General features: G+C 50.2%; 1 protein-coding gene across 2 annotated transcripts in view; it reads right to left on the bottom strand.

Annotated features, from left to right (window-relative positions):
• Grik3 (glutamate ionotropic receptor kainate type subunit 3) overlaps positions 1-19,424 on the bottom strand; it is a 214,825-nt gene that overhangs the window by 60,475 nt on the left and 134,926 nt on the right. For both annotated transcript variants that reach the window (XM_034502711.2, XM_034502712.2), the window contains exons 3-5: positions 16,800-17,057; positions 9,839-10,020; positions 7,734-7,787 (exon numbers count right to left, since the gene is read on the bottom strand). In XM_034502711.2, coding sequence (XP_034358602.1) covers positions 7,734-7,787; positions 9,839-10,020; positions 16,800-17,057 — 494 coding nt within the window. The remainder of the gene's footprint in view (positions 1-7,733; positions 7,788-9,838; positions 10,021-16,799; positions 17,058-19,424) is intronic.

The raw sequence follows: 19,424 nt of genomic DNA on the forward strand, positions 1-19,424 counted from the left end.
AGGACAGAGTATTTTTTTTCCTTCCTAGACAGATGAATGGGGGCCAAAGGAGTCTACTGCCTTCTCCTCCCTCTTTCTCATGGCTCAGGGCCTTTTCACCCTGCTTCCTAGGAACAGCTGTCCCGAGGACTCTCCATGGTAGATGAGAAGTCTTGGTCTACAGCTCAGGACTACAGGATACACAGCCCAGGCAGCTCTGGACCCTCTTGCAGCCTCAGCTCAGGCCAATGGGTTGGTGAGGCAAAGAGCCAAGAGGCAAGGGAGTGGGACTAGCTGGCTGCCCCTTAGCAGAGAAGAGAGCATGTGGAGGGGTGGTTAGCCTGCACAGGAGCCAAACAGAGCACCACAGGTTCAAAATGACTCCAAGCTCAAAGAGACACAAGAGAAACATCATGGGCCTTCCACACAAGAAATAGTTGTTTGCAGGTCACTGGGGCTTCCTAACTCTGCTGGGTTGGGAACTGCTGTTAATACTGGTTAAAGCCCAAACTTCTAGTTAACATGAGATTTGTGTTCCACACAGAAGGTCATCCCTAAGGCTGTGGTTTTATTGCTTTGCAGGAGATTAATCTATTTTGTGTGTAACCCAGATGCTCTACTCTATGTCACTGAAAACCCCAACACTCACATCATTCCTCAAATGCACTGCTTCATGCCTGGGCTGTTCTTTCCCGACTTAGAGACATCCGATCTACACTTTCTTCAGGCTGATATGTTTCAAAAATAGATTCTTGGATAACAGAGACTGGCTACAAGCCAGGACTGGGGAAACTGAGTCCCTTCTCTGTTCTTTCCCACTTCCCATCACTGAGCTGCTTTCCACCTTGATCTGAAGCCCTTCCCGCTTCACTCCTACCCCATTGTCAGCCTCTGATCATCAAAAGGGATACAGGCTGGAGCCCATAGAGCAGACCTCGCACAATGCTTGGGTGTCCTGTGGTCTCTGAGATGCTCCTCTTTGGTGCCAAACTCCTGCTCCTCCCGCATTCCCAGAAGGACCCTTTATGGAAGGCACTGCATGCATTCATCTCTCCGTTTCAGAGAAGAGGACTTGGAATTCAGGCAAAAAAGTCTCATCCTAATCTTCCCAAACAAATAGGGTCAGCCTTCCAAGACCATGGGCATCTGTGAATTCAACCAACCATGGAGATATCTCCGTCTTCCTCTCTCCATGGTTCTGTATATATGTGTGTATGGGTATGTCTATGTATATATAAAATTGCTCATGTATATTGAATATTCAGACTTTCTTTCTCATCACAATCCCACAACAATGCAGTGAACCACACAGCATTTACATTGTATTGTGTACCGTAAGATATCTAGAGCTGATTTAAGGAAGATAAGAGCATAGATTAGTAATATGTAAATGCGAAGCAATTTTATACAAGAGACTTTGAGCATTGTGCTGTCTAGTTTTATGTCACCTTGACACAAGCTAGAATTATGTGAGAAGAAAAAGCCACAATTGAGAAAATGCAAGTTGATGTACGGGGTACTGTCATGATTAGTGACTGATGGAGGAGAACCGAACCCACAGCGGGTGGGGCCGCCCCTAGACAGGTGGTCCGGGGTTTTATAAGAAACCAGGCTGAATAAACCATGAGGAAAAAAAAAAGCCAGTAAGCAGCATCCCTCTACAGCCTCTGCATCAGCTCCTGCCTCCAGGTTCCTGCCCTGCTTGAGTTCCTGTCCTGACTTCCTTCAGCGATGGACTGTGATGTGGAAAAGGAAGTGAAAAAAGAACAAAAAAACCTTTTCCTCCCCAAGTTGCTTTTGGTCATGGTGTTTCATCACAGCAACAGATACCCTAACTGTGACAAGCATCTATAGAAGTTACTATCCAAGGGGGTCCTGGAGCCAACCCCCACTGCTGTGAATACTATGAATACCAAGGGACAATTTACTGTATGGCCTTGATTCTAGGCCAGTGTTTAGGCCGAGGAGGAAACTGGTTAGGAGCAGAGGATGTAGGGAAGGGAGTCAACACTAAGATGGCCAGAGGGTGTCTAAATGGTACCAATCTCAGTGGAGAGTGAGTCTGGGGACCATCACACCATTTTAACTTCCAGAGTAACTTCTTCCTCATTTTTTTGTGAGTGAAGAACGCTGGGGTTGGGGTGGGGCTTGCAGAAGAGGTAACCTGAGGAACACTTCAAGAGACAGTGAGTTAGGCAGGTGAGGAAGGCTTCCAAAGGTGTTCTGCCAACTTCCTGGTCTGCCCACTGTCCATTGGCTCACCCACCATACTACGAGGAAGACTAAGGTCCTCACTAGAGGCCAGCGCCACGTTCCCAGACTCCCCAGTCTACAGAACTGTGAGCTAGAGAAACTCTTGTTGCTTGTGGTTTTCTCGGACTATGGCATTCTTTCACGTCACCTGCTCAGAAGCTCTACCTCTGCATCTTGCTTTCCCACGCCCATCCCAAGTTTTCACTGAGCCATCTCTGTCCTGCCCTACCTTCCCGAGCTTCTCATCCTAAGCCAGATGTTTTTGTACATACCCATACTGGACAGGGGTAGCTCAAAGTGTCTGCAGCTGTTCTCTGAGACTCAGACAAGTGTCGATTCTTCCTGGAAGTGTCCTTTGATTGCTCCTTTACACACACACACACACACACACACACACACACACACACACACGTTTATCAATGATCCAGCTCTGGTACTGGGACCCCAGGCTTTCATCCTAACAGGCAGCGACTGTTAGGGTCTGGGGTCTGACATCCTTATGAACTCATAAGGATTCTTGACCCTGCCCCACCCCCCATGGAAAGAAGGGTTTCCTAAGCATTCTTGATCCCTGTTGTGGAAAGAAGCATCCGGTCAACCAGGCTAGTAATATCCGGCGTGATTCAACGTTTACCTCCTCTTTGGAAGCTCTCTGTGAGGATATAAGTTGGGAGTAGGTTGGAGAACTGCCTGGGAAGGAGGGTGAGCCTCTGATGGAAGTCTGCTTCCATACCTAGGCCTAAGAGCTCCTTCCAGGAAGACCTGGAAGTGACACAGATTTTTGCTCTACAGTGTTGTGTGCAAGTTTGGGGCTGAAGCCGAGCTTCAGGGACCATGTCTGATGCTCAGCCTTCTTAGCATGAGGTTCTGCCAGGGCCTCTGACTCAGTTTACCGATCTCTGGGCCCAGAGGCCAACCTGACTCAGTGTAAAGGATGGCATCTCTGCTTTGCTGGGGAGCAGTGGTTCTCAACCTGTGGGTTGAGACCCCCTTAGGGATCACATATCAGATATCATGTATACCAGATATTTACATTATGATTCAAAACAGTAGCAAAATTACAGTTATGGCGTAACAATGAAACAATTTCATGGTTGGAGGTCACCACAGTGTAAGGAAATGTACTAAGGGGTCGCAGAATTAGGATGGTAGAGAAGCACTGATGGGGTGGCTCACATGATAGTGAAGCTGCTCTCCCTGGTCCCTAACTGCAGATGGGGGGGGGTGGGGGAGGGGTTTTGCTTTTTTTTTTTTTTTCATGGCTGTGGCAAAATTCCTGACAGACAAGCTTAAGCAAATAAAGGCTTATTCCAGCTTCCGGTTTCAGGCACTTGGATCCCATCATAGTTAGGGGAACAGAGGGAAAGCAGTTGACACTGGAGATGAGGAAATGTGTTGAAACAAATGTTCATACCATGGTGGACCAGGAAACAGAAAGTGCGGCAGGAACCAGGGGCTGTATGTGACCCTGAAGGATCTATTTCAGCAGCTGGCCCTACCTCCTAAGGTCCTAGAGCCTCCACAAATACCGCCACCAGCTACAGAACAAGTATCCAAAGCATGAGCTGAGGCAGTCAGGGGATAGACAGTCTAGATGTAAGTTCTAATGGGTGGCAGGGTATGGAGTCACTTCTTCCATGTCAGTCTCCCGTCTGGGCTTCTCTACGTTTCCGATGGCCAGTGGCACAGAGCCACTGTGACATCCCTGTGGTATGAAGGCAGTGACATGGACTTGCTGGAGAAGAGGCCTCTTTGTCCAGCTCTTGTTTTCGTGTTTTTTTGTTCAAACTGCCCCGGGGCCAAGACCCTAAGTGCTCAACACGGTGAACTGTGGGCAACTTTGCAGCTTGGCAAAAAGTTGCATTTCCGATGCCAAATGTTGACACACTGAATTCACTGTCGACTGGGGACCTTTTAGAAACATTCAGCATAACATAATAGACTAATTCATTAGCACCCCACGGGTCTGAATGGGAAGAAGCCGATGCTCGGGAAACATGGCCTCAAGGAACGACAGATGAAAATATCTTTCCCATGATGTAACTGTTATTGCCGGGAAGTGGCATTAATTGTGATTGCTTATCTATTAATTTATTATAATTCTCTCTCTCTTTTTACCTCCAGGCTCTTACCTACACATGACATGTACCAGGGGCTCAGCTGGGGCTGATTAGCACAGGGTTATCTGGGAAAGGCTTAAAGCTGCCTGACATGGATAATGGCAGCTGGGGTAATTAAAATGTCTTCTGTGTGGGAGAAGCGACTTTGGAGAAGTTTTTCGAGGGGAAAGGTTGATGATGTATATTTTCTAAGATAAATGGCAAATACCATTGCCCTTCCCAACGTAGCTACCACTGACCAATGGGCATGAAAGGGAAGAGTCACGTGGTAGAACCCTGAGCCAACAGGGCTGGAAGGAAGATCCGGAAGCTGGCAACAGGCTGTGATAGGGGAAGAGGACCCAGGGGGACACAGTGGATGCCCTGACACATGGGGGGCAGTATACTGGGCTTGTTGTGGAAGATGCCTGATACACATTTTCCCATAAAGCTGTCTGCTTGCACTGTGGAGGCCACATATCCCTTGAAGGGCATGGTCTCCTAAAACTCAGAATGGGGTGGGAGAAAGAAGAGTGCCCTGGAGCAGCCACAGGGCAAGACCCAGAGTAAGACCCTAAGCCTCTGAGATTCTGGGCAAGTCATGTGACACCCAGATGCCGTTTTTTCCATCATTTGTTGCGAAGCAGATAGCACACTCTCCCCTGGTGGCCTGGAAGGGGAAATCAGAGGATGTAGGCAAGGCCTTAAGTATGGGCACTGCTGGGATTCGTGAGGCTTCTGTTTGCCCCATTAGTGTCAATCACCGTGCTGGACCGTAATGGCCCAGACATCATGAAGAGTCTACCTGCCAGAGGAGCCTGGGGACTCTGCAGTGACAGTTGTCAGCAGAGGGTTTGGCAGCTGGAAAGCTTGCGTTGGGAAAAGTTCCTGCTGCCTGCCTGTTGCTGAGTCATCTCTCTGAGCCTCGGTTTCCATTTTTCTGGGGAAATGGGAGAGATTTGTTGTGAAGAATGGAGGACACACAGGAAGCAAACACAGGAGGTGCTCACTGAGTTAGTTTGACCCTTACATGGTTGAGAGTGCCAAGTGTTGTCCCACGCATCTCCCATGCTCGACGCTCTGGACTCACAAGTGACATTACTATCATCAATGTTTACAGATACAGGCTTGAGGCAAAGAGAAGGGAGGTGCTTTGTCCAAGGAACTGAAGCATCTTTTTCTGGTGGTGTTGTGTGAGTGGTATGTATATGGTGTATATGCTGTACACACACACACACACACACACACACACACACACACACACTTGTGCAGAGACCAGAGGAAGATGTTGGCTGTTGTGATCTATTGTTCCTTTGAGAAAGGACTCTCACTGAACATGGAACCAGGAAGCCCCAGCCATCTTCTGTCCTCAACTACCTAGGTGTGCACACAGCCACACCTAGCTTTTTTTACGTGGGTTCTGCGGATGTGAACTCGGTTCTCACGCTTGAGTGAGCAGCAAGTGCTGTTAACCATTGAGCCATCACCCCCTCCAAATGAAGTATCCTAATCCCAATCAGACACACCGGAGTTCGTGATCTTAACTGCCTGTTGCCAGTGCTGATGAGAACTGATCTTGCTGATTACAGTCTAATTTGTATGGCGGCCATTCCTCCACTCGTCTCTCGCTCTGGCATCACAGAGCACCTGCTGGGGGCCAGGCACTCCGTGGGCACTACAGACAGCCCTGCTCACAGAAGGAAGTTTCAGAAGTTGTGTGTGAGCTTTGTGTTGGATTGGGCCCATCGCTGTTCATCCTCCCAGCTGAGAGCTGGGCAGTTCAGCATTTGTTGGTGGCTGTCCAGGATGAATGGGGGCACTGCATGGGGGTAGACAAAAGGTCTGGGGTACTAGAATGCTTTGTCTGAGACCTTTGATCTTGACATCCATGGACAGTAGCATCGATGCTGAAGGAATGGGGTGGGGGTGGGGCATGAGATTGCTGCCATCTCTAGTCTTGGTCTAGAGCCCTAATAGGGAATGGGCACCTTGTCCTAAGCTGCTGGTGACTGTCTAGAACACAGAATGGCAGTAAGTGGCTAAGGTGAGGTGGAGGCCCTTAGGGAGAAAGTGTCTGGTCTCCTGACTCCCCAAGGTACTTTGATCAGGTGCCCAGGTTTGATTCACAGCCAGCAGAATGGGTAAGGTGACCCTGAACTCTGCATGGGCACAGGATGCTGTGAATGGGGGCTGTGTGACAATCAGGGTATTGTGGTGACCATACTGTGCTCGAGAGAAACCCTCTACAGCAGCTGTGGCCCGTTGCTGAGGTATAAGCCTGACAGTGGCAGACTGCAAGCTAAGAATACAACACGGACCTGTGAGAACATGGCAGGTTCTCCAACTCCAGAGTGAGCCAACTCTTCAGAGGGTGCGCATCACTGAAGAGCTAACCTGCGTCTCTTCCTTCTGTGTGGAATACCCTTCCTCTCTCTCCCAACCGTTGGTGTGCTCCTACTGGTCCTTCAAGGCCTAGCTTTTCTAGAATTCCTACCTCAAACGTCCCATCTTCTACCAGCCCCAGGACTCCTAGTATCTCTTTGTGCTGTCACCTGAGGTCACGAGCCAGCTGTACCAAAGCCAGATGTGAGGAGGAAGACAGAATCACCAGGTAGGTCCAGATGAATGGTGGTGGGTGCTCTATACTGAACAAATCATCTAGAAGATGGTAGGGCTACAGAGGTAGGGGCTACAAATGGGGGATGGCAGGGAGGCAGGGTGTGGCTGGCTCCAAGTCTAGGCAGCTCAGCGCCAGCACCCTCTTTGTCACAGGATGCCATAATTCTGCTGATCTCAGACCACAACTAATTATTCTAATGGGTTTAAATGGCCTTAAATGTTCTCAGAGTTTGGATGAGACCCATCTGGAGCTGGCAGGTGGGCTGGTCCCAGTGACTGAAAGGGGCTGACTTCAGCATGGACAGTGCAGGATCCTAGGTGGTCATTCTAGGTGAGCTGAGGGGCCTTTGACAGATGTGGGTGGGAGGGCAGTCTGAAGAGTGGCAATAGACACTCTCTCCAGCTCTACACCAAGCAAGCTCTGCTCTCACCCCTGGGCCTAATCAGCTTATCAAGCCTCCCAAGAAGGTAGAAGCCCATTTTTTTTTCCAGAGGAAGAAACTGAGGCATGGAGGGCTAGTGACTTATTCAGGGCCCCCACACTAGTCCACAGAGAAGTTGTTCTTCTCCACTCTAGCTCCAGGGACCATGCCCATGCCCTTTCAAGGTTGGCAGGTCACAAAGATTTCCTTGTGGCCTCACCTGGAGTGACACCTAGAGCCTTCAGGTTTGGCTCTCTTCCATCTATAGCACCTGTCCCCAACAGGCTGGCCCAGGCCCCGATCAAGTAACCTTTGTCCAAGGAGGTCCCACCCTTCCTTGCAGGACCCGGAGGTACATTACCAGAGTGGTGAAGATGAAGTGGTAATATTCTGTCATCATGCCCATGGCCATGGCCTGTGGAGAAGCAGAGTGTCAGCCGGCAGCACGGAACAACCTGGGAGCCCTCCATTCACTAGGGCAGGGGAGTTGGGGGACAGGACAGGCTGTGGGCTGTGTTAGTTAGGGTGAGACTTTGGGTAAGACACAGACTGCCTGGCAGACAGCAACAGGTTCCTATCCAAAATGTGTAGAAAAATCACCCGAGGGGTAGGGGGAGTATTCATTGTGGAGTTTGGGGTCACTTTCTCCATAAGTCCCCAGCTCTGCAGGCTAGCGGGGAGATGTCCATCTGCCTGCATTTTCGGTCAGTATCTCAGGACCTGTCACTCAGACAGAAGCTTGGGCTGCTTCAAGAGCCTGGCTCTGCACGGTTAAACTCCCTGAGTCAGCCAGGCTTGAGAGGGATGTCCCCAGCGTGAGTGTCCCTCAGGAGCAATGAAACCTGCATGCTTCCACAATCCCATCAGGACACATGACATACCACACACTCCTCTGGGGTTCTTACACAGCAGCACGAGGTCTCTGTGTGATGTATCTTGTGTGTTTTATTAGAAGCCTGTAATCTATAACACTAATGACCGTAATGCATTTTCTACAGAGTTCCTCAGAAAGCAGGGCCCACCAAGGGCTCTGGAGGAAAATGTCACAGGGTCAAATATACCTTGAACTGCTGCATGTTCTCTGTCACCCTTGTCGCTCTGGGAGGGCTGGAAGGAGGCCAGCAGCCAGAAAAGGCCTCAGCCTCTTTTTAATCTACTTTTAGCTCAGTACAAGGTCCTTGTCTGTAACTCTAGATGTTTTTCAATCATACAGACCTGGGGCTGATCTGAACTCCTAGTGGGATGACCTCGGGCCTGCCGCTCTCCCTTCAGCCCTGGTCTCTTCACTTGTCAACTGTCTGTAATAATAAGGTCCTGCTTTCAGGGTCACTGAGGAGGGACAGACGCCCGCTGAGTGACTCTTAGGTAAGGCAATGTTCTGACTGTCATACTGTCACACATGAGGGGACTGAGGGGAAGCCCCAGGACAATGCAGGTTACAAGACTTCTGCATGGAGATCCTGCACAGGGACCAGAGGGTCTCTCCAAGCCCAATGCCAGCTCTGTGCCAGAAACACCATCTCTGCTGCCCTGTCTCACTGATGCCCCCAGAGTTGTCTGAGGTGGGATTATGAATGAACTCTGTTCAGAGGAAGTGGTGGTGGTGACTCTCTCAAGTAACATGGAAGAGGACAGGCAGGACAATAGAAAAAATCACCTGCCCCTTAGACAGAATATTATGTATCTCAAGCTGGCCTTGAACTTGTAGTACAGCTAAAGATGACATTGAATTTCTGAGTCTTCTGCCTTTAGCTTTGAGTGCTGGGATTACAGGCATGTGCTACCATACATGGATTATGTGGTGCAGGGGATTGAGCCTGGGGCCTCATGTATTTTAGGTAAACACTCTACCAATTGAGCTATATCCCTAGGACACAGACACTCTATGTATGTCTCTTAACACCGCACATCACTACATAGCCCAGGTTGGCCTTGAACTCATGACGCTCTTGATTTTGATGTCAGTGAACCATCCAGGATGAAGAACCACCCTCTTCTTCTGCCATCATTGCAAATCTCAGCACACTGTTTAAAGAGCAGTCTCCTAGTCATAAAGAGTGCCGTGGCTATGGGGAATTAGTCACTGGGAGAGGCAGCAAAGCATCTGTGGACTGCCGAGAAGCCAACACCCTTTGTGTATTCTGTGCACCCCATCACCAGCATTCTGTTCTCATGCCTCTCGGCAGCCTGGTGGAGGTGGGCTAGGAGGCTGTGTTTATGCTGGGGAAGTCTGAATACTAGGACATGACACAGAGCAGATTATACATCTTTAACACAACCAGAGTAAAAGGACCATTTATACTGTTGGTACAACTGAAGCACAAAGAGTCATAGTGGCCCCCGAGGGAGACAGCTAGGATGCTTCCCGAGGTGATGCTCTCTATCTGTCCGTGGGGAGGGGAAGGTAGAGCAGGTAGGCAGGTCCCCATCCAAGCTCTGCAGCTTGGTTAGCGCTCACCCACCTACCTGCTTGAGGATCTGGGCTGCCATGGTGTGGCTGCAGTCAAAGATGATACGGAACTCCCGGCCCCGCTTCATCTCTTTGAGCAAGGGGCGTGAGTCATCCGAGTCGATGGGGAGCTGGCGAATCTTCAGGCGGATGTTGTACCTAGATGGGGCCATGATGAGTTCCTGCAGCCGGATGAGACCTGAGGGGCCCGGGACACAGAAGACACACTTTACATGCGTGCATAAACCATCTCAGGCACCCACTCAGATGCCACCATGAAGTATTCCTTGTTTGCTCTCGTCAGAAGCAGTTCAAACAACCCATATCCACGCCAGCTTAGGGGGCTCTTCCCTTAGCTGCCCCTGCCTGGCCCCTATCCTACCTCAATCTGCCATGACTAGAGCCCCATGGTACCTGGCCCAGGGCCTTGACACTTAGGGAGTACTCAAACAACATTTTTGTAATTGGATAGACTTACTGTTTTCCTCTCCCCACACTGAAAAAAAAAATCTATCTACCTTGGCATTTTGTAAAACCACTTAATCTGTGGACTTCCAGGGAAAACGGAATGTCACTTCCCGGAGACAAATGGCTTGCTTAGGTCTAATTAAGTTCACTTCCTTCCCTATTTCGAGCTCCATTCTTGCTGACTCCTCTGTGGATTCTGGGAGGAAGGCTGCTCGCTGCTCTCTATTGCCTCTACCCAGGCCCACTGAAGCAGGGGCTGAACCAGCAGGTGCACGCTCCACCCCCTGCATTGTGTCCCCAGCTCAGGCTCAGTGGCTGCACACAGTTCACACACCCGTGTCCCACCCCCCACTCTCATATCCCAGTTTTCCTTGGAATAAATAAATGGGAGATGTGCCAATCCTCCCCCCCCTCCAAGTAGATGTGACCGGGGAAGGATCCATCCCAGCTCTTTACATCCAGAGTAAAGCACATGGGCCCAGCATGGCCAACCTACCCATCCTCTGGTCAAAAGTGATTAATTCGTGCCAGGTAAGAAACCTGCACTTACTTTATGCAAATAAAGAAGGAGTAAGTCTGGGGTCACCACAGGTAAACAGAGATAAGATCCATCAAGGCAGATGTCAGAGAAGATGAGAAGGGGGGTGGGGGGAAGCTTGTCCTGATGACACACATGTGAAACTGTAAACTGAGGCTGTCCTCCAGTGTTTTCATAAGAACCACACACATGCACACATACATATCTGCTTAAGCTAACGTGCACTGAATTAACGTTTGTAGTCAGCTCTTACAGTGTTTCCTATCTGCACTGAATTAACCTTTGTGGTCGGTCAGCAGTTACAGTGTTTCCTATCTGGGCAGCCTCTCCCCACTCTGACATTCAACTCTAGAACCCTTCCACTGGAATCACAGTTTCCAAAACAGTCCCTAGGACTCAGCCTAAGCCCATCCAGTTCTCCCTTTCCTGGGGGTTTGCTTCCACCAGCCTCCTGGGCCCGGGACCCAAACCTCTCAAAGAGCCCCCAAACTTCCATGGGTTCTGGATGCACATGTAGAAGAATTCGGGTTTGAATTCTAGCACCATCCTAGGCGACAGAGGGGATCATTAGACTTCAGCCAAGGAGGGGCCGTAAGCTACCCCTATCTCATCTGGAAGCCCAACTTTCCCAGCAGTTCTGGGTTCTTCCACTGTTACTGCTGGCCTCTCAGAACTGTTACCTGGAGGCCCTCCATGCCCATCTCACTCCTGTCTGCTCCTTTTTCTGACCCTGTTTAGAATTACCAGGCCTGTGGGCTCTGGAGACCCAGATCTCGAGGACAGGGACAGGTTAGATGCTGGAGTAGAAGCCACCGGGGCCAGCTTGTCAGCCAAGCACATCACCCCATGTAATGCATAACGACCCACATTCTCTAGCAGCAAATGTCAGGCTTCCTTCCCATCAGTGTAGTCCCCGAGGAGATGGTGGCTCCTTCTGGCCCACCTCCAGAGGACCGGGCTGTCTGTGTTTGCCTGAGACCGAGCTTTCTTTTGCCTGTCTCCTTAATCAATCCCTCCCAGAATATCCACACTGAATCACGGTTGCTGGAACGGTGTGTTTTTCACTTACGAAGCACTTCTGTGCTCATGGCCCCGTTTAACCATCTCCATCCAGAGCCCGGGAAGCACACGGAGCTCAGAGCTTCATGCTGGCGGATAGATAAGGAATCAGAGAGTCACCGGAGGTTAAGGGACCACCCCTAATTTTGAGCCAGGCCACAAATGGGATTGGGTTTTTGAAAAACAGTGTTTTGCCTTCTAAGCAGAGACCTTTTTCTCCACCCTAAGGCCTTTTTCCTCCCTAAGCCTTTTCCTTTCAGCCCTGGCAGGAGTCTGTGCACAGACTGGATTAGGAAACGGAAACATGGTGAGGCTCAAAGGTCACCTCCTCCACAGCCACTCTCCTTGAGGCTACTACTGTGAAACAATGAGCCACCTCCTCACCCCTTCCTAAATCCATACCCTTTGCAAAGAGCTGGGCCAGGCCCGCCCACCAGGCTCAACCCTGTCATTTGGTTTGGTCTGTGCGATATTAGTAGGCATCATGGAACCCCATCCTGGTGGATTCTTTTGCTCCTTGGTCATAGTTAGGACAACAATGCCTGGGTGAGCCTGCTGGAGGACGGCAACACAAGGCAGAGAGCCAAGGCCAGCCTAGAGCTACCAGCAGGCAGGCAAGCAAGCTAGCTGAAACCAGAGGAGCAGCTGGCCAGGCCCAGTAAGCCGCTGACCTTGTGGACTCAGGAGCTAGAGAAATGTTTGTTGTTTTAGGCCACTGAATTTTGGGGGGAGGGCGTTGTTACCCGGCTTATTACAGAAAGGGCTAACAGATGCATCCTGGGCTGCTGTGCCAAAAGAAGGCTGGCAATGTGCCAGTCCTCGTGACTGTCCAGAGCCAGCCAGTGGCACTCTTACTCCCATTTGACAGTGCCTAGGCGTTGTGGGCATGGTCTTCTAGAAGGTGCAAAGGCAGATCTATCTTGTTGACAAGGGGTATGAGTCACATTAAGACAAGTTCCTTTGTCTCCTTCCTGCTTGGGGTACTGGCCTCTGAAATGATGTCTGGAGCTGCAGCAATACTAGTGTGCCAAGGAGGAGGAGGAGGTCAAGAGGGTGTAACAATGCCCACCCGGGCTCTGACCTTGTCAAGCAGCTAAATAAGCCTTAGAAATGTTTAGCCCACACCCCATAGCCACAACAAAACAAAACAGTGGCAACTACCTGAATAGATGTGAACTGGGTTGTCCCATCAGTTAAACCATGGGCCTAGCCCTGCCACACACATAGCCAGAGCCTAGTAAACACACTGTGCTTCCCACCACGTGGTAGTCTAGCCTGGGGAAATGTCTTGGTTAGAGGGCTTCTGCTTCACGCCGTTTATTTTTGAAAGCTGTATTCTTCAGGGCAGCTCTGAATCCTAGAACCCATTGTTTTCTTGACCAAACCCCATCTCTCATTGCCTCCGCTCTAAGGACTTCTTAAACTGAACCGAACTGAGACAAATTGAAAATCAAACTGAATTAAATGCTAATGAAACACTGTAAGAAAAAAGTATATCACGCACTGGAAAGGTGAAGAAAGGAAGGCACGGCTCGCACACTTTTTCTTTTTGGGATGGTTTAATCAGATTACAAGGAGAGCGGGGTTACTGGGCATGTATCTCGGTGGTCAAGTGCTGGCCTAGTGTGCCCAAGGCCCTGGGTTTGATTTTTAGCATCCTGTACAAAGAAAAAGAGGAGGGGAATGATACCATCCAGAAGTCACTGGCAATTCCAGGCCATCAAAGCTGAAGGTCAAGTAACACGGATCTGTGGGTAGCGCCGAGGCTCAAAGGCAGGAAGCTCCAGGCTTAAGCATGAGCTCCGAGCAGTGCCACTAACATGGTGCATGTCATCCTGGCATATCTCTTTGCAAAGCTTTGCCCTCCCACCCCACGCATCCTGGAGGCCCTCCACCCTGGGTAATGATTCAAGCCAGTATCTGCTCTACCCACTCTACCATCCTATCCACATCTGTTTCTTCTCTTGGGCTCCCAAGTTCTCTTCCGAGCAATCCCTTGAAGTAAAAAGCAGCCTTCCCCCTTTGTTCTTTAGGGACCATCCAGCCCCCCCTCCACCAGCTTTTATGCTCTCTTTCCAGCCCTCCTCACACATTGCTCTCTGGGGTGTCTGAGGAATCTCAGCTTTCATTATTCCAAGGCTATGCTCGACAGCACTCAGTGGTGCTCCGTTACTCACAACATAAAGTCTGAAGCCTGAGGCCGGATGTCAGGCCTGCACAGCCAGGTGAATCCTGTCTGTTTTGCTTTCCCCTGCTCACACTCCACACTCAGGCTGGCATCTCCCAAACACCGCCCCATGTTGTCCCAAGCTGCCCCACACTGCCCCAGGCTGCCCCAAGCTGCCCCACACTGCCTCAGGCTGCCCCACCTCCTCTCCTGTGCTCACACTGTCCCTTTCACCTGCTGTGCCCGCAACATGTCCTATACTGTCCTTCTGTCCATCTTCAAGGCCCAGGGCAAATCTCTCCCCTTCTCTCGTAAATCAGCACACACTGGTCAAGGACACAAAGCTCTCTTCCAACCTGGGTATCTGGAGCTCTGACTACTTGTCATTGTCACTTGAATCTCAGCTCAGATGGCCAAGCGATACCTGTGCCCTATAGCTGGGCATCTGCTCTCCTAAATATGATTAACTCCTCAAAAAACATAGGGTGGTGGCATCTGCATTTCTGCACCCTTGTACCATTTCCTGCAAGACTTATTAGAGTTTAATTCAAGATGATTTCAACTCACCCCAAGTCAGTTCAACCGATGCTTTTAAAATGTCCATATTGTATCAATCCCCTGTGCTAAGTCCCAGAGACACAGAGAACCTATGGTCTGGAAGCAGAAATGGGCTCACAGGCAAATGTTTTTATAGAGGTTCTCAACCTGTGGGATGCTACCCCTCTATAGGGGTCACCTTGTCAGATATGCAGGATATTTACGTTACAATTTTTCAACAACAGTAAAATCACAGCGATGAAGTAGCAACAAAATAATTTTATGGTTGGGGTCACCACAACATGAAGAACTATAATTAAAAGGTCTCAGCATTAGGGAGGTTGAGAACCACTGGTTTAGAAAGATAAGACCACCATGTTACAGTGAAGTTAGAAGGCTAGACACTGTGGGGTGCCCTGTGGTGACAGCATCTCAAGCTGGGATCTCAGGGGATGGGCCGGTAGTAACATGTAAGTCTGTAGCTATTTACAGGACTCTAAGATGGACAAACAGCATCCTGACCATTCTGTTTGTGGCTTCCATCCTGCTGCTCCTGGCCCCCATTAGGAGGTAATCAAGAGCTACCACGAAACTGCAGGTAGCCCAGTGCTGGAGGGTTTTATAAGGCTGGATGCTCTACCTCTCGATACACACGGGAGGGCCAGGCCAGATGGGTTAAAGTGACTCGCCAAGCTCACTCTGTCTCCGAAGAGGCTGGGCTAAGAATTGTCTTGAGATTCAAGTCTTTGTGGAAAAGAAAAAGAGCAGGAGCCACCTCCATGCTGGCTAATTGTAGTGGCCTTGGGCTCAGACAGACCTGCAGGATGGCGCGGGCTGTGATACTAGCTGCTGACAGTGGGCGGGGACTGTTACCTTGCTGAATCTGTTGCCTTGTTTCTGATTTACCACCACATAGAGTCACTGAGAGATTTGTGAGATTAAATGCTGGCACTGCTTGACTCTGTGGCACACACTGCCGCCTCTCCCATGCACACATCCGGAGTTCTGCCTGCTCTGTCTCCAGTGAGTGAACCTCCAGAGGAGAGGGTGGCTGCAGATGAAGGTGGCTCTGCCGGTGGGTGGTTCTCCTCTCCCAACCCTCCCTGTGTTCACTTGGAATGCACATTTAGCCAAGACAGCGGCCACACCAAGGGGCCTAGGACTTGAGATGTAAAGGGTAACACAGGATACTAAAGAGGGTTCTGGAAGGTAAGTACCATGGTAGTTTTGGATGGCTGGGCAAGACTAGGCTAAGCAGGCCCTGTGCAGAGGAATGCATGTAGGTATGACTCCAGGTGGGTGGGGCATAAGTGCAAGACTGGTGCCTCTGCACCAGGGAGGGGAAGAAGAGGAGGGGGGACGGAGGAAAGGGGGGACAGTAAAAGAGAGGAAAGGGAGGAGAGAGCATCTAACATTAGCACATTAGCTGAAACTCAGAGCCCAGGCTTTTCTTCCTCCTCACTGGAGGATGAGACTCAAGCCCAGAGCTCATTTCTACAGGCCTGCCTTAGCTGGGGTCAGTCGTCATGTCAGTAGACAGGAAGCAGGTTTATAAGCAGTTATACATGAGCAGGAGTGTCTGAGGGAAGGCACAGAGATGGAGGAGGGTACTGCCTGCAGATGTCAGCAGGATCAGCAGCTAACCTTCCCCTGACTTCCATCCAGGTTTCTAGATACGTTCTTCCCTCTATTCCATATCTTTTCTGTGAGTTGAGGACCCAGAATGGCAACCCAGCCAGCAGGCAAGAGAGCCGAGATTCACATGCAGCACAGACATAGTGCAGGCCAGGCCACACTGAGAATGAACTGTGAATGGGCGCCGACATGCCTCCTGCAGGTGGGAGGGTAGGGATGTAGGCGTGTGGGCCGGGGTTGGGTGGCCATGGAAGTGTGAGCCCAGGTCAATGCTCGGCATGCGCCAAGCACAGGTCTCTGTACTCTGCTGCAGAAGATGATGTAGGTGTACTGGGGAGGGGAGAGTCGGGTGTGAGCCAGGCTGGGGTTGAATAAGGTGTGCGTGCGGCTGGTGGGGGTGGGTATGAGAGATCCCAGGGGGCAAGTGTTGGTATAACTGGCTGCTGTTGGTGTCTGGTGTAAGATGGCACCCTCTCCTCAGAGGCAGCCGTGCTAGGCAAGCAGACAACCCTAATCTTGGGGCTCTGCTCCCTCACCCTTCCCCCGCCGGGCCTTGGCAGGTCTGGCCACCCACCTGTACTGTCATCATAGACCACAGTGGCTGACCGCCACTTGAGGGACTGGACCAAGTCGAGGATGGCGTGGCTGAGCGAGGCGTAGTCAGGGTAGAGGTTCACGTAGAAGGTATCCTTGTTGTCCAGGGGGTGGTGTTTCCAGCGCAGTTGGATGTGGGGTACCTCCAAGGCGTTGCAGATGGACTGGACTGCATTGGTACAGGAGCCCTGTGACGGCCCAAAGATGGCTACAACACCCAGCGCCAACTGGTCACAGGCTATAACAGAGGAGAGTGGACATGGGGTCAGTGAGGTGCTATGTGCACTGAGAGTGGGCAGTGACTTTGACATTCACATAAACACGTGGGGGAAAGAGCCAGAGTAACCTTAGGAGGGGGGTGAGGACAACTCACGAAGTCTCAGTTTCCTCAACTGAGCAATGGGACTGTAATAATCTCTCCTTCATCTGACACCAGGGAGGTAAGAAGAGAGAATTATAAGACCAGTTGTGGAGCACACCGGCCCAGTAACCACGCAATTTAATGATGATGTCTTTGTAAGTGGCATCCCAACTTCCAGACAAACAGAAAGCAAATATCTACTAACTAGGGACCTCAGCTTCTGCCCTCCGCCCTGGCCTGCTCCCTAAGATCTGATATTAACATCTCCCTTTCTTTCAGTGATATCATCTGGATATTTAAGATGCCTCTTAGACCTCTGTTCCATCTTCATTTCCATTGCTGTGATAAAACACCCTAAAAACGACTCAGGAAAGGGTTTATTTCAGCTCAGGGTTCCAAGTCACAGGTCCACTGTAGTGAGAAATCATAGCAGTGGCTTCAAACAGCTACTCGCATCACATCCACAGTTAAGAGCTGAGAGAAATGAATACGTTCATGTTCACTTGCTTGCTCGTGTTCAGTTCAGTTTCTCTTATACAGTTTAGGAGCCTCTGCCTAGGGAGTGGTGCCACCCACAGTGGACTGTGTCTTTCCACATCGATTAACTTAATTAAAACAACAGACATACCCAGAGGCCAAGCAGGCATAGATGCCACCCTACCATGCCCACCTGAGCCAAGGCACCACTACCATTTTCCTGCATTAGATGCCAGCCACCCTCCCTGTTATCTCTTCAGCTAAAATGAACCTTTCTGTGTCATGAGGGTCATGTTACTCCTGTGCCCTTCATCAGTGTAAAAGCCAAAGTTCTTGGAGTGGCCTTAGCAGACCTACTTACTGCAACTTTTCTTCACCTCTGTTCCTATGACCAGAGCTACTTCCCTTCTCCATCTCCCACCCTCGTCTGTCTCCCTCACAGCCTTATAGCTCTGCAGACTTCCAGGGCATTCCCCAAGCACAGTGAGAGCATGCAATCAGTCCCTGAGCTATCCATTTGACGCTCTCCTTTCCCCCAGGTCTCTGCATCTGCCGGTCTTATTAGGGAAGCCATCACTGCCCAGCCTTTAATAGCATCTCAAATCCCTACACCCCCTAAGCACTATACCCCATGGAGACTTTGCTTTAAATATCCACAAAACAAGACCTCCAAGACTAAATACTGAAGCACTAGGAGGGCTGGCACATTGTTAAACCATGTCTGTCTTTTCCTCCTACCATGATGAATGCAGTGGTCCCCATCCCATCCCTCCTCTTTTACATACATGCATGCACAAGCATGTGTGTGCGCATGCACATGCATATTTCCCCTCCCCTAATGTTGCTAATTCTTTTTAAAGGATAGAAACCCTTGCTAGGATGTTCAGACTGAAGACTTGATGGAATGACTTGTGTCATTCCCCTGCACTGCTCCCCCCTTCCCCCCAAAAATCTGCCCCATGGGTCTTCACTTTGCTCTGACCTTAAAACAGGCCACCAAGGATGCAGTATATCTCCCATCCTTACAATGTACACCTTTTGTGATGCTCCATCCTGGACCAAGGGCTGAGCATCATGTCTGACTGAGACAGGGGACAGCAGACCAGGCACAAAGTATATGATGCACAAAATAATGTTGAGAAGCTGATGTTGGACCATAGTACCAGTGGGATGGTGCTGCTCTGGACCACAGTGCCAGTGGGTGAAGATGTTGCCACAGCAATGATGGAGATGATGGCAATAGAGGCAGGGATGGAGGCGATCGCATGGACCGGGATGACAAGAATTGTGGTGCTGCTATCTGTGGTGAAGAAAGATAGCAATGTCCACACTAAACCCCATTCTCCCAATAGTGGAGAGTCTAGACCTACGTGGGCTCATCCCTGATCTCCACCACTTCTTTCTCCTTGTCCCGTCTCCACATCTGTTTTCTAGTCCCTCCATGTTTCTTCCATCCTCTGAGGATCTTCCAAGATGGAAGAACTCTGTTATCAACAAGGTTCAGGACAGGGGTTATCATGGCAGCAGCAACAGCAGCTCTGCTTCCAGATGTTTTCCAGGGCAGCAGCCAACCTTGTCCTGGCAGTCCTGTGCATACACTGCAGTAATTACATTATTTGTGGCTTCAATTTTGAATCCATTTTCTGGTCATTTTACAGTAACTTGATGGTTCACAGTCATTGTAGGAGTCCCCAGCCTGAATACATCCCCCCCTTCCATGGCAATTGTAGTTATAGCTGAAATTATCCCAATCAATTTGTGTCTTAA

The sequence above is a fragment of the Arvicanthis niloticus genome, chromosome 5 (assembly GCF_011762505.2).
Source record: "Arvicanthis niloticus isolate mArvNil1 chromosome 5, mArvNil1.pat.X, whole genome shotgun sequence".
NCBI classification, from domain to species: Eukaryota; Metazoa; Chordata; class Mammalia; order Rodentia; family Muridae; genus Arvicanthis; species Arvicanthis niloticus.